The sequence below is a fragment of the Cyprinus carpio genome, chromosome B8 (assembly GCF_018340385.1).
Source record: "Cyprinus carpio isolate SPL01 chromosome B8, ASM1834038v1, whole genome shotgun sequence".
NCBI lineage: Eukaryota > Metazoa > Chordata > Actinopteri > Cypriniformes > Cyprinidae > Cyprinus > Cyprinus carpio.
Window position 1 is genome coordinate 6,800,139 of NC_056604.1, and position 13,502 is coordinate 6,813,640.

The 13,502-nt window shown below is 35.0% G+C and overlaps 1 protein-coding gene and 1 long non-coding RNA gene across 2 annotated transcripts in view; one reads left to right on the forward strand and one right to left on the reverse strand.

The window, feature by feature from the left end:
* The window catches only part of LOC109107960 (tight junction protein ZO-2-like), a 78,887-nt gene extending 74,355 nt beyond the window's left edge, over positions 1–4,532 (forward strand). The window contains exons 21-23 of the mRNA XM_042729411.1: positions 1,040–1,348; positions 2,012–2,097; positions 3,390–4,532. Coding sequence (XP_042585345.1) covers positions 1,040–1,348; positions 2,012–2,097; positions 3,390–3,561 — 567 coding nt within the window. The 3' untranslated portion in view covers positions 3,562–4,532. The remainder of the gene's footprint in view (positions 1–1,039; positions 1,349–2,011; positions 2,098–3,389) is intronic.
* A 1,660-nt stretch (positions 4,533–6,192) lies between these two features.
* LOC109073302 lies at positions 6,193–7,798 on the reverse strand. Its single transcript, XR_002014843.2, has 3 exons — positions 7,643–7,798; positions 6,840–6,928; positions 6,193–6,473 (listed from the first exon to the last, which is right to left on the reverse strand). It is a non-coding gene; the product is annotated as an uncharacterized LOC109073302 (long non-coding RNA).
* Between the last annotated feature and the right edge of the window lie 5,704 nt (positions 7,799–13,502).

A 13,502-nucleotide genomic window follows, 5' to 3' on the forward strand; every position in this document is an offset into this window, starting at 1 on the left:
TTGAAAGGGCACACTCGTCGGCTGCTTTAAATTCTCAAGCTCGTTATAGCAGGATGGATTCTGATTGGGTGTCAAAAATTGTTCTGAAAGTGATTTCAATGATATAGTTTCTTTGTGCCTTTCTCCTTATTGCGGTCTCTGCTGTTCTTAAATATTGAGAACAATTTTTAGAACTATATCTTTACCGTTATCTTTATAGTTATCGTCCTTGGTGTGAACAGGCCTTAACTCCTGATTTAACTTCAAATATGTTAAAAATGTATTAATATATGTAGAAATTAACAGCATAGATAACCTAGATAAATAATTGTTGCTTATTGTTGAATTTAAGGATATTTAGTATTATTTACATATTAATGTGGTATTTTTTTTAAATTTGTAATTAGATTTATTTTTATACTTTTTCGTTTTGATTTTAATTTAAATTTTAATCATTATGTGCTTTTGTTACCTTAATTTTTTTTTTTTATGTTTTTAAACATTTCTATTTCTATTTCTATTTAGCTCTCATTTTTATATCAGTTTTAGTAATTTTAGTTAATTAAACTTATTTATTTATTTTTTTCAGTTAATTGCCAAGGAAACATTTTAAAATTTATTTTTTACATTTTGGTTTTTCAAGTAATATTTATATTTTATTTTATTTCCACTTTATTGCAATTAAAAGTTTAATAGGTTAGTTTTAGTGTAGTATAACTGTTTCATGCTTCCTGATGCATTAATGTATGTCAAAGAAATGCACCTTATTTATAAAGTGTTTCTGGTAGTTTTTAGTATTTTGTCAGTGTTTATAGAAAAACTGGAGCAATTAGTTAGTGTTTGAGATTTTACTAGTAGGTAGTGTTGTGTTTGGAATCATGGAGCTCAGTGTGAAAAATGCAGTGGTGATGATATAATCCAGGGCTGGCCTTTACCTGTGTTTTAGGAAGAGAAGTGTAGTAGGAAACCCTGTGATTCAGTTCGGTAGTGCTGTTCTCCTTCATATTCATTTGTCTTTCAGGTAAAAATGCTGTCTCAAGTGGAGGCGTCGCGGGGGCAGTACGACCCCTCTCGAAACTACGACTCTCGTTCAAGCAGTCCCGTGAGCAGCGAGCACCCGCGCAGCCAGGACTCTCCTGCAAAAACCAAACCCCTGCCTCCCCCCAAAGCTCTCAAACCTACCTGCGTGTCCCGCAGCTCCAGAGGCCTCGTAAACAGCCCCCCGGCACGGGACAGCAAACCTCTGGAGCACAGCCCTGACGATCCCTCTCAGAGGACTTTCCTGGGCAAAGTGAAGGCATTTGAGCAGATGGATCACTTGGCCCGGACACAGAGAGTCCTGGAGATCCAAGAGGCCCAGAACGCCAGGGTGAGTGTTCACCATCTTTAGGCTTTGCATGAACAATGACACAACAAAATGACAATTCATAACTCTTCCTCCCTTGTATTTGTCAACCAGTAACTTGTCCCTATCTGAAATGTACTTGACCTACATGTTTTCTAATCAGTCAGAAATAAATTTGATCTACATTTACTGCAAAAGAAGCACATCATAAATTTGTTTTTCATTTTTTGTGAAAAAGTCAGTAGAGGTAGATTATTTTATTTGAATTCATTGTTTCATTGATTATTTCCTTTTATCCTCTATATTTTTCTGTTGTCTGTAGATGCTTTGGAACAATATATTTATGTACTGTAAAACTTTTTTATTGTAAAAATTCATTTCAATTTAAGAAGTCATTTTATTTACAACTGGAAAATTGGAATGTTGATCTTTATGGTACAATATTTTTATTGTATTTATAAATTTTATATTATAAAATTTTTTTAATATTTATAATATTTCTTTTTTTTAATATTTACAATATTTTTATTCTTGAATATTTACTAATAATTATTACTAATTTCACATTATAAATACCAGTTGTATGTGGCAAATCATAGTTCTGATTATTTCATTTTCTAGTCCTAATCCTAATCCTAACCCTAAATATTTGTGCAATTCTAATGTGTTTGATCTGTCTGTTTTCAGTTGGAGATTGCACAGAAACATCCAGACATTTATGCCGTCCCCATGAAATCTCAGAAACTGGACCACAGTAGGCCACAACCTATCGGGTAAGAGTCTGGATTTGATCTGAAGGTGTGGTCACATAAACAAAGGTATTTTGTCAATAATGTAGTGATGTATGAAGCACAGCTCACACAGAAGTTACTTTCAAACCAAGCAGCTTTTCACAACTCAGACTTGTGAAATCTTACACAGTGTTCTAACCACACACGACGCGACAAGATTCCAGCGACAAGCAATTTGGAAGTGACAAACACTGCGAAGTGACAGAATCAATCAAATATCACAGCCAGTCAGAAGCATGTGTGGGCGTGCTCTCTGTTCAAGCACACTGCTCTTGCAACGAAATGGATACGTTTATAATCTAATTCATAAATATTAAACCTTTTTAACATCATTAAATGTACATACTGAGTGACTGATAACATCTTGGTCATGGAATACACTCGTTGGTTCTCAGTAAGTCCACAGTTTTAACAGTCATCTTTGCTTTAATTTCAGTCTTTAAGATCTGAGGTAAACTATCTATTGTTGCTTTCAGTATGGCTATTAAGTTGCACAAAATAAAGCAATAAGCCCCAAGAAGCTGTGGTTTACATCTAATTTATAACAGCTAAGGGGCATTGTTAGGCACGATGCAAAGCCCCTTAGCCCCTTAAACCCCTTTAGCTGTTATAAATTCACTGTAAATCACAGCTTCACAGGGCTTATTGCTTTAATAAAACGGTTATTCCATATACGTAGTAAGGTTTCACAGAATAAAACGGAGCAAATAAAGAGTAAAGATCTAAATATAAACGGTATTCTTCCACCAAACAATGTAGTTCCTCAGTAACAGTTGTGGTTCCAACAAAGTGTTTGCGCTAGCAACACACAGAAGTAAACAAAGGTGTATGTTTGTAGTGTAATTTACAACAGCTTCGACCCGGTTCAACCAATCAGAATCAAGGACCGGAACTATCCGTTTTAGAATTATATTTAAATTTAGAGACGTTTAACTTTGAATAAAGCACATAACCTGAGATTATCTACTGTCATATAGTTTCTACTGTATGTTGTTGTATCAGCTGCAACGTCGCGAAATAGAAAGCATCTCTAAATTAGAAATTTTGTGTGTGGCCGTCGCAGCTAGTTAGGACAAAAACTCTGATTAACATGGAAAAGATACCTTTTCTCGCGTGTTGCGGCATTGCGTCGCGTGTAGTTAGGACACGCTGTTATGTGAAAATCCCAATCATGTGCATTCCTATTGAACTGTCTGGATTTTATCCGCAAAAATTAGCAGGATAAATGTGCACACAATCTTTCCCTGATCTTGCTGCGTTTGCTTTGCGTCCAGCTCCAGTGCGCGACCAGAGCCCCAGACGCCTCCTTGCAAGCTGCCATACTCAGAGAGCCGCCCGCTCGGCCTCAGCGAGGAGCCCGGAGAGGAGTTTCGACATCAGCTGGCGGAGCAGACCAAGCGCGGCTATTACACCACCACACAAAAGTATCAGGACACTGAGCTGTAGAGTTGCTCTGCTTCGGCTCACCGCACAGCTTCACCATTCCACCGGGGCGCCGCCCTGCACCAAAACTGCTGCTGACTTGGAAGTCCCATTTGCTTTTAAGTTTCCCATGCATATATTTGTCTTTTTCACTTCAGAGAAGTTCAACATTCTGTCCACGAGGATAGAATCTTATTATTTTATTTATATATATCTGCATTAGTTTTGTTTCCCTTCTTGTGATCAGAGAATCATGTTTTCTTGCCTATGCAATTTTTTAAGTTTTTGCAACGCAACAGAAACTTCTCTCTCTCTCTCTTCGCTCCATGAAAACCTTAAACCTGTCATGTGCTACAGACCAGCTTTTTGTTACTTTCTTTTTATAAGCCTGATGAAGCAAAACTCTTTTGAAATGTCACTCTCTTCAAGGTTTATACTATCTTTGCATTCCTTCATTTCTGATCATGTGTGTATATGATGTGAGACAATACACTGGATTTTGTTACAACGTTTTGAAGTGCCTTTTACTTTCCGAATAACGTTGGAGGTTTGTGGACTTGACAATCCAGCCCTCTGGACAATATTTTTGCTGCTTACAGCTCCAAGGAAAAACAGGGAAACGTCAACACCAAAACCCTTAATACCGTCCGCCCGTATCCTCAGTGTAGCGACAGCAACGACTGACGAGTTTCCAAAGGGACGCTTCACCAATCAGGTTGATGCTGATTGGTTTGAGTGATTGAAATTGCTGTGGTCACGGTTTGTCTTATTTCAACCCCACCGCATTATGTTTTTAACGAGCTTGATTGTACATTGGTCCGCTTTACCTCCACATATTGGTTCAAAGTGCTTCTAAAACTTGTGGATTATATTTTAATGGCTTCCACTGTGTGTGAGGGTCACAAGCCCAGAGAATATTCCCTGGACATTTACGTTCAGGTCTACTGTGGAATTTCACTCTACTACACCAAATAAAATAAACTATATTGACATTACTGACTTAGTTGTGTGCTTTTATTAATCCAACAGGTTGGAATCCATCATCCAGTGGTCTATAGGGGCTGAAGGTATCAATTTTTCTCAAATATAAAGGATAGTTCACCCACAAATTTAAATTTGGTTACCATTTACTCACCCTAATGTCATTTACAAAGACGGTTGGGAACCAAACAACATTGGAGCCCACTGATTTTGTATGGACAATGGTCAAAATATGTCTTGTTTCGCAGAAGGCATACACGTTTGAATTTGAAACAACATGAGGGTAAAGTAACTATCCTTGTAACAACCCAATAACAAAGCCCTGACAATCAAAACTTTATTAGTATTAGCTTGACTGGTTTATTATATACAAAAAAAGAGATGTAATTTTACTGCGATTTCCCATCCGTGTGGTATAAATAATGAAAACTGTGGTGAAACGCAGTGGTTTCATTGGGTCCAGTGAGTCGACTCTTGTTCAGCGCCGTGTTAAAGCCATTATTCCTTGTACATACCACTTTTCAGAAGATGCTCGGAAAACTTCCGATGACTTCTGTTAAAGGTTCTTTGAAAAATCAGCAACTTCCAAGCAGGACGTTCCAAAAATGGCGGATGGCGCCTTACATATCGTGGCCCATAAAAACAGTTGCTAATGAGGCATCTACGTAGGCCTATATATATCTATAGTGTCATTACAGTTTAAACTTACCGTTTCATAAGAAAATACACCAAGTTCAAGACTGAATCCAATACCTGAACTACATTAATAGTAATAATAATAATAAACACATTAAAACATGATTTACGCATTACATTTTCTTAATATATCTGCATCAATTGCATAGAATTGCACCAGCTGTAGGGAAAGTTTTTTAATAATAATACAAAAAAAGGTAATATTTCACAATATTGTGTAACTCCATAAAAAAGTAAGTAATTGTGTTACTTTTTTAGGCTACTTTTTATTGAAAGTAATGTGGGCTGGGCTATTTTTTTTTTTTTTTTTTTTATATAGGCCTACAAATTCAATTTTTATGGCAAATTCACAGTACAGTAGATAAAAAAAAAATAGATAAACGCATTTTTAAAAATGAAATACGTTGTTTATCTAAAGTCATTTCTGCTTATTAGCACGGTTGAATTGGATCATCAAAGGTCCATTGCAAAGACACAGCTTAATAAAATGAGATAGCCTGTACATAAAGGATATTTGTTTTATTTAACACCTATCGCAGGTTTGTGTCATAGTCTGAGTTTGCATTTCACTGCTTTTATTAATTTTGAGGAATACTGAATCTGTTTTTGTGCAAGTGAGAAAAGTAAATGTCTAGAATACAGTAACATCATGTTCACACAGCGCCTCTGCACTTACTCCTGACTTCTCTCAACCTGGCAACACCAGAGCTGTCAGTCAACAGCCTAAATGGGAAAACAAAGAGTAACTGGCATACTTATTTGAAAAAGTAACTGATATTTTCTTTTAAATTAAAATGTAATATGTTACTTGAGTCACTTGTCAAAAGTAATTTGATTACCTAACTTGTGTTACTTGCATTACCCCCAACTGTATTGCACTGATGAAATTATTTTTATTACAAAAGCAAATAGATTTCAATGCACACTGAAGTTTGAGCATGTTTGTCAGACGTCCACCATAGACAATGAAAGAACAACTGATTCAACCATTTTTATTCTTTACAAAATAAATTATTCATAAATTTATTTATTTATCAGTAGGCCTATACTGTACATCATGCAACCACTTCTACAAGAGCAGTTGTCTTATATATATAGAAAATAATAGTAAAACCCAGATTTACAGCCAGGCAAACTCTTAATTTCAGCAATTTTCCAACCACTTGACTGTTTTAAATGCTGCATACAGAAATGTAATGAACAGTTGTCATCCAGAATTTCCACTCCTTGGATTGTATGCAGTTTATTTCATTTCAAACCTAAAATGAAAACAATACAGATGTCAGATCAGAGGGCCCCTCATGGTTGGGTTTTTATGCAAGTGTAAAGTGTGCATTTATGCAAGGGAAACATATTGAAATGTTTCCTATTCGTTCATTTGCTTCCAAACCTGTTTTGAGTTTCTCCACGCTGATAAACACACTGCCACAGTGCATTATTACTCACGGTACGAGTTTGAGTCTGGCCTAGCGCGTACCAAAAGTAATAATGGACTGTGAAGCAGATAAAAAGGGCTCCTTTCTTCTCATCAAGGCACGATTTTGTAAAATTAAACGGAGTATCTGGTTTTAAAACATGCAGAATGTGAACATATTTGTGATTTGCTACTATTTTGCATACTTTACCTTCTGCAGACTTAAGAAGTCTTCACTTTTCTTCATAAGTGGCCCTCAGAGGTGCCCCATTAATCATGAGAGGTTAAATCCATCCATTGCTGCAGTGATGGAGTAGAAAAACATGATGTAATACTTCAAACAATGCAGTATTGTTAGACTAATTAACAGAGACTTCTCTCTCAGAAATGACATCGAAAAGTTCCAGTCTAATAAAGGTCACAAAACGATTTTAAACGTGCAGCACACAAACCATTCTATACGAAGATAAACACAATCAGGAAACAAATCATTAAACAGTTCAACGCCCTGCTTAATACTACAATTTGCCAATAGAGGGCGCAGTTTTATATAGCGTGGTCAGCTGACGTAGTGGGATTAAAAATGACAAAAAACTGTTTCTAAAAGGTTAAATTTTTATTTTTTTTTAATAAATATGCTCTATTTTTTTTGTATAATTTATAAAAAAAAATGATTTATTAATGTGATCATGTGATTTCATTCGATCAATCATGTGATCTAATGAAAAAGGGAAAGTCTCACATAATGATAGCATTATACTGCCAACAAGACATCTAGATTATGCATTAGGACAACTTTGGGAGTAAAGCCAATGGCCAACTGAAAAATACCACAATATTTATCATTGCAGTGTCAGTATATATATTAAATATTACTGTAATTAACTAAAATATCACCAATAACTTGGTGTAATTAATTCATTCCAATTCATTAGAATCCCAAAGTAGCATGTAATGTAAAGTGTGACCCAAAATCCTTGAAAAAAAAAAGTTCTATAGTTCTATAAACTCTACCTGAAAATTATGGATCTGTTTCCGAATATGTGCTGGTCCAGCTGGTGAGCCTGAGACACGAGGAGGTCCATAGATGAAGGTTTGAGCTCCAGGAACAGGACTTCAGTGATGTGGTCATTGTTGCCTATACAGCTCTGTCTGGACGAGTGAGAAATGAAATGCTTTTGTCGTGTTAGAGGTTCTTTTTATTGAACCTTCCTGTGGAAGTGAGGAATCAGGATGGTCATTCCCCAAACCGGAATTCCTGTGTGTGTTTGGAGCTGATAAAACTGCTGTAAAGAACAAACTCCATCCTTCTAGAACCGCTGGAGTCTGTCAGTGAACTCTGAGAAGAATTTAGCATGCTTTTGAAGTGGAAAATTAGGCACACTTAAGAAAAATAAGCTATGAATTTTACAAAGCACATTTTATGCTTGGGTCTGTTAAAATATGGAAAACGAAAAGCCGTCCTCCAAAAACAAATGCACATTATAGTATTTATTAATTTTTTGAATTGGTTTTATTTTTATATTTTCAATGTTCATTTTAAATTTGCTTTATTTATATTTAGCTTTATTTTTATATTCAGTTTTAAATCAGAAGTCAGGATGGTATATATCCATTTAATAAAATACCACAAAACATGAACACAAAGAAACCCATTGTAAATAAAGTAAAAACAAGTGGCCAAAGGGTTTTAATTTATGCCTGAAGGTTAGCAGAGAAATGCAGCATTTCCAGTTCTGGAGGAAACAGGAAGCTGCTGGTGGATGAAGATAGCAGGGTCTGCTTCATCCGAACAATAAAAATCTCAGCTGCTCAGGAAAAGGATCTGCGTCAGCAGTGAGTGACAGATTTTAGAAAGACAAAATGGTGCCAAAACCAAAGTGGCGGGAGAAAAATCAGTGTTTCACTTAAAGACCTCTAAAGCACAATGGCATGTTCCTTACATTTCATCGAAAGTAGATCCCACATTGCTCTGGAATGGCTGTTCTGAAACACTTCCGTGGGCAGGGTCGAACATTATTTCTCAAATACAAACCCTTTCCTTAAAACTTTTAACACCCTAAATAGGCGCCCAAAGTATGTGGACACTTAAATTAGGCTTAAAATAGACTTCCATGCAATAGATAACAAAATATCAAACTATTTTTATAGCGAAACATTTTGCAAGTTAGTTTGTTCGTTTTTTCATCAACAATCCCGTACATAATGAAGGCAAGTATTTGAACACTTTATAGTTGTCAGTCATCACGTGTGAACCTGCTGATTAAACATTAAAAAAAGGACACGGAAAAGTAAAGTTAGTTCTGAGAAAAGATAATGCATTTATTTATAAAGCACTTAAAACTAGACCCAAAGTACTAAAAAATAAATATGACACAAACAGCAGCTAAAACAAAACACAGCAACACTTAAGACCCCAGACACTGAAAAGGAAGAAAACAAATAAAAACAAAGAATTCTGACTTGTCATTTCGGTTGGAACATCTGTCAGTTATTATTTTATCTTTATGGAATAGCATGCTGCCATACTTAGTACAGTAGGCTATAGAATAGCTATAATGTGTGTAGCAGGCCTCTGCAAATGTTCTGTGTGCATATACCTGGACGACCTATAACTAAAAAAGAGCACTCTGTGCTGGGTACCATATCCCACAATGCATTGTATTCGGTTTTTCATTTCCATTGTGAGAAATGAATCATAAGTAGTATAATTCATGCTTTTAACTATCTTTTAATCTTTTAACCATCTTCAGTTTTTGAATTATTCAGTCAGACTGACAAGAGTTAAGATGAAATTGGATTCAAAATGTAAAATAACCTTTTGTATTTCAGATATGCCAATCATGAAATTAAACATGCATGTAATGACAAGAATAAAGAGTGTTACTGTTTGGAATGTTTACTGTAAAGCACACTGGTTCACATCAATCTTTTTATTTATTTAAATAGTCACAATACACACTGTTTCAAAGTAGCTTTACAGAAAATCATATTCATTTGTTTATAATATCTTCATGCCTTATAGTCATTTAGCCGGTTAGAGCTGGGCTACTGTATAGTAAGCCTGTAATTCACATTTTATGATGATACATCAAGCAGCTGAAATATGCTACTATATAAAGCTGGATACACTTATATTAGTTAATTTAATGTTAATTAATAATTCCTTAATTTATGAGTTATTTGTTACCTGGTGATATTGAGAATTTTAGTATGATTTATTTACTATTGTATTAACATTTTCAGTGAGCTTTTAGTTTAATATTTTCATTTTAGTTTAAATATTTCTATTGAGGTTTTTTATTTCAGTTTCAATTTTAGTAATTCAGTTTAAACTTATTTTATTCAGTTATAGAATAAAATAGAATAGAATTATTATATTCAGTTATTCAGTAATAGTTTTTCATCTACAGTTTTAATCAACAAAAACAATTTTTAATAGTTTTAACTGACAATCTTTAATTAACAATACTCTTTCACATAGTATTTTTTTTTTTCAATTAAAAAAATTAAATAATTCATTAGAAATGCTAGTATTTCATTACAAAATAGTACTTTTTCCTCCCTAACAGCAGGGGGCGCCGAGTATCTATATATTTATCCTCAATATGGCTACTATAAGTTTGGATTTGGCCACTTGGCAGTGCCATTTGCTGTTACCCACCCCACCTATTTACAGTAGATGTGAAAAAATCCCACAACAAGAACAAGCATTAGTTCTTCCCGTCGGTATGGCACCAACACATCACTGACAAACAGTCTGCTGCAGATATGTTCAAATGAAGAGGGGTTTCAGGACAGGAAGTCAGTTCCTGGACACTGAAGGATGTGTATTGTGGAAAGGCCTTTGTGATATTTGGGTGGGGTGCTCAAACTCGGCTTTAAAAAGAAGACGCTATTCAAACTTAATGAACTTGTTTTGAATTCCTCGCCTCCTGAATGGCAAAGCATTCCATCGCTTAGAAATAGAGAGAAGAACAAACAGCGGAAGTGATGCAAGAAATTCTGTTCTTTATCTGGCATTCCCAGCCCTCACCTGCTGAACCAATCACACCCCCTCTTCCCCCTGAAGCCCCCTCTACTTTGAGCTTTGACCACCGGCCGAGTACGTTTTTAGTAGTGAGAGGAAGCCATTCTTCTGAAGCTCTGGGTTCCTGTTAGAGCGCTCAGGCAAAACACTGCTTAGCAAGCTACGTTCCCGCGCTGGATGATTGAGGATATGACCTGTTACACAGTGTACAAGGGTTTCTTCACAACTGTGAGAAGAGGCTGAGATCTCCTGAGATTTTATGTTATGTGTTTTGCAACCAATCCAATCAAATTAATGGCTGTTTTATCACACAGCTCTTCTTGCTCTCAGTTTAAGTTGTTCTTCCATCTTCAGTTGTACTTCCAGCACAGTCGCCATACTGGATAACATGCATACTGTTTTTTTTTTTAAACCTTGCATTGGTGCAATAATCTAACAGACCATCAGAACAGACCCTTAAAAAAACCCTAAAAAATGCTGGGTTAAAAAAAACCCAGTGCTGGGTAAAATATGGACAAACCCAGTGATTGGGTTGTTTTCAACCAACAGCTGGGTTAAATGTTTAACTCAGCCTTCTGGGCAGTAACCCAACCGCTGGGTCAAAACAACCCAGTCGCTGGGTTTGTCCATATTTTACCCAGCGCTGGGTTGTTTTTAACCTAGCATTTTTAAGAGTGTACATTCTTGCTGTTGTCCCACAACATCTCATCTACTCATCTATTATCTCTGTTCTTGCTTATATGGAACGTATTGTGGCATTTGTCATGTTTTAGCATTCATTATTTGTACGTTTTAAAACAAGTTAACATTCCTAGACTTTAGCAATGCGTTCACTTGAAGAGCTCAAAATGACATTTTCTGAAGAAATTCAGAAAGGAAAATAGCATCAGCCATCCTTGTATCTGCAATTTGACGCCACATTTCCAGTCAAATGTCACATTTTACAATAAACAGTAACACATTTAGGAATTTGATTAAACTTGATTTGGGATCTGACGCCCCCTTGTGGTCACATTTGCCAACAGCAGTTCTAAACTGGTGGGTCATGACCTGAAAATGAGTAGCAGGTCTGTTTTTGAAAGGATTGCAGACAGTAGGCTAAAAATAATGCTTGTACACTCTTAAAAATACAGCTGCCATAGAAGAACCTTTTTGTGTAAATGGTTCTATAAAGAACCTTTAACATCTGAAGAACATTTCTGTTACACAAAAGGTTCTTTGTGGTGAAATAAGGTTCTTCAGATTATAAAAAGGTAAGAAAGAGGTGCTCTTTAACTGAATGATTCTTTGTGGAGCCAAAAATGGTTCTTCTATGGCATCACTGTGAAGAACCTTTTAAGCACCTTTATTTTCAAGAGTCAATTAGTATTATTTATGTTTGTTATTTTATACTTTTATAATATTTTATTTTTTCTTTAATTTATATTGTTAGTTTTTATTATAGATTGAATTTTAGTAATTTTAAGTCCATTCATTCAAGTCGTTTTTTTAAATATTTTTATTTAGCTTACTTTCATTTTTGGTTTTAGTAATTTTAGTGCTCAAAGTTATTCCACTTCATAAAAATTTCTAATTTTCATTAAAATTTTACCATCTTATATCTATTTCAGATTTATTTCAATTACAATTTTTAACGGTTCAATATATAGTTAATATTCAAACATTTTTCAATAGTTTTAGTTAACACCACTGGCTAATACAAATAATAAAACACATATAACAGTTAAGATAGCAAAATAAATAAAAGAAAAAAACACTGTTCACAGGGTGAATCAAACTATGATATACAGTAGTAGAAGTACATACACAGGTTAAGTAACATGCAAATTAAGACGATAAACAGGACAGATAGAACCATTTTAAAATGACCTTTAATTTGTTAAACTTCTACATAAAAACTGCCCAGTTTGACAGACATACAATTTTGACTTTTACAATATGAATGATTTGCATTGAACTGAAATAAAACTCAACTCAATGTCTATTATACAGGTTAGCATTTGCAAAAAAGTCACAAGCCTTTCACACTCGATTTGGCAGTTTTATGTTAATGAGGTCTTCGAAGGAAGGGATCCAGCAAGTTCAAAAGCACAATATACAGAAAAACACAGACATTTCAGCTCTGCTGTAGTGTTTCTTCATGAACCGACATGACGATATTCGTCACATTCAGAACCTATTATTGAAGAGCAGCCCAAATTTATCCTGAATGAGGTAAATACTTGTGTTTAACATCAAAAATGAAATCAGAATGATATTGACAGGGTCCAAAATTAACAACTGACTCTATTTTGTGATATTTTTATTCAAAATACATTTTCCTTCCTATGACAATGGAATTATTGAGCTATCCTCCCCGCCACCCCCCCCAATTTTATATTGACAGAAAGGGCAGATCATTGTAAAAACTACAAAGAACAGTTGTGATTTGGTTTCTTTTATTTTGGTGCAAGATGTATAAAACAGATAGTACTAGAAAAAAAGAGAAATCTTAGTAATATGGGTTACATAAGCATTTATTTGTCTTTGAATCACAAATAAATAACTTAAATCCAGCATGTTTTATGAACTTAACCCATTAATTACCAGCCAACAGGCAAGTAACCTTATTCACTCACCAAAGCCAGTTTTTTTTCCTGCATGTGGCCTTGGTGATTGTTAATATTGGACCCTGGATAGCAATCATTCAGAGACTCAACAAAATAATCTAAAACAGTGTAAACAATTGAAAAGAATAGCTTAGGGGGGATGTGTAGACACAAGACCATGCATATATTTTCCAAAAGAAATAAAACACTTAAGAAGATAAAAGTAGAGAAGAAAAAAAAAAAAACAGGCACAAAC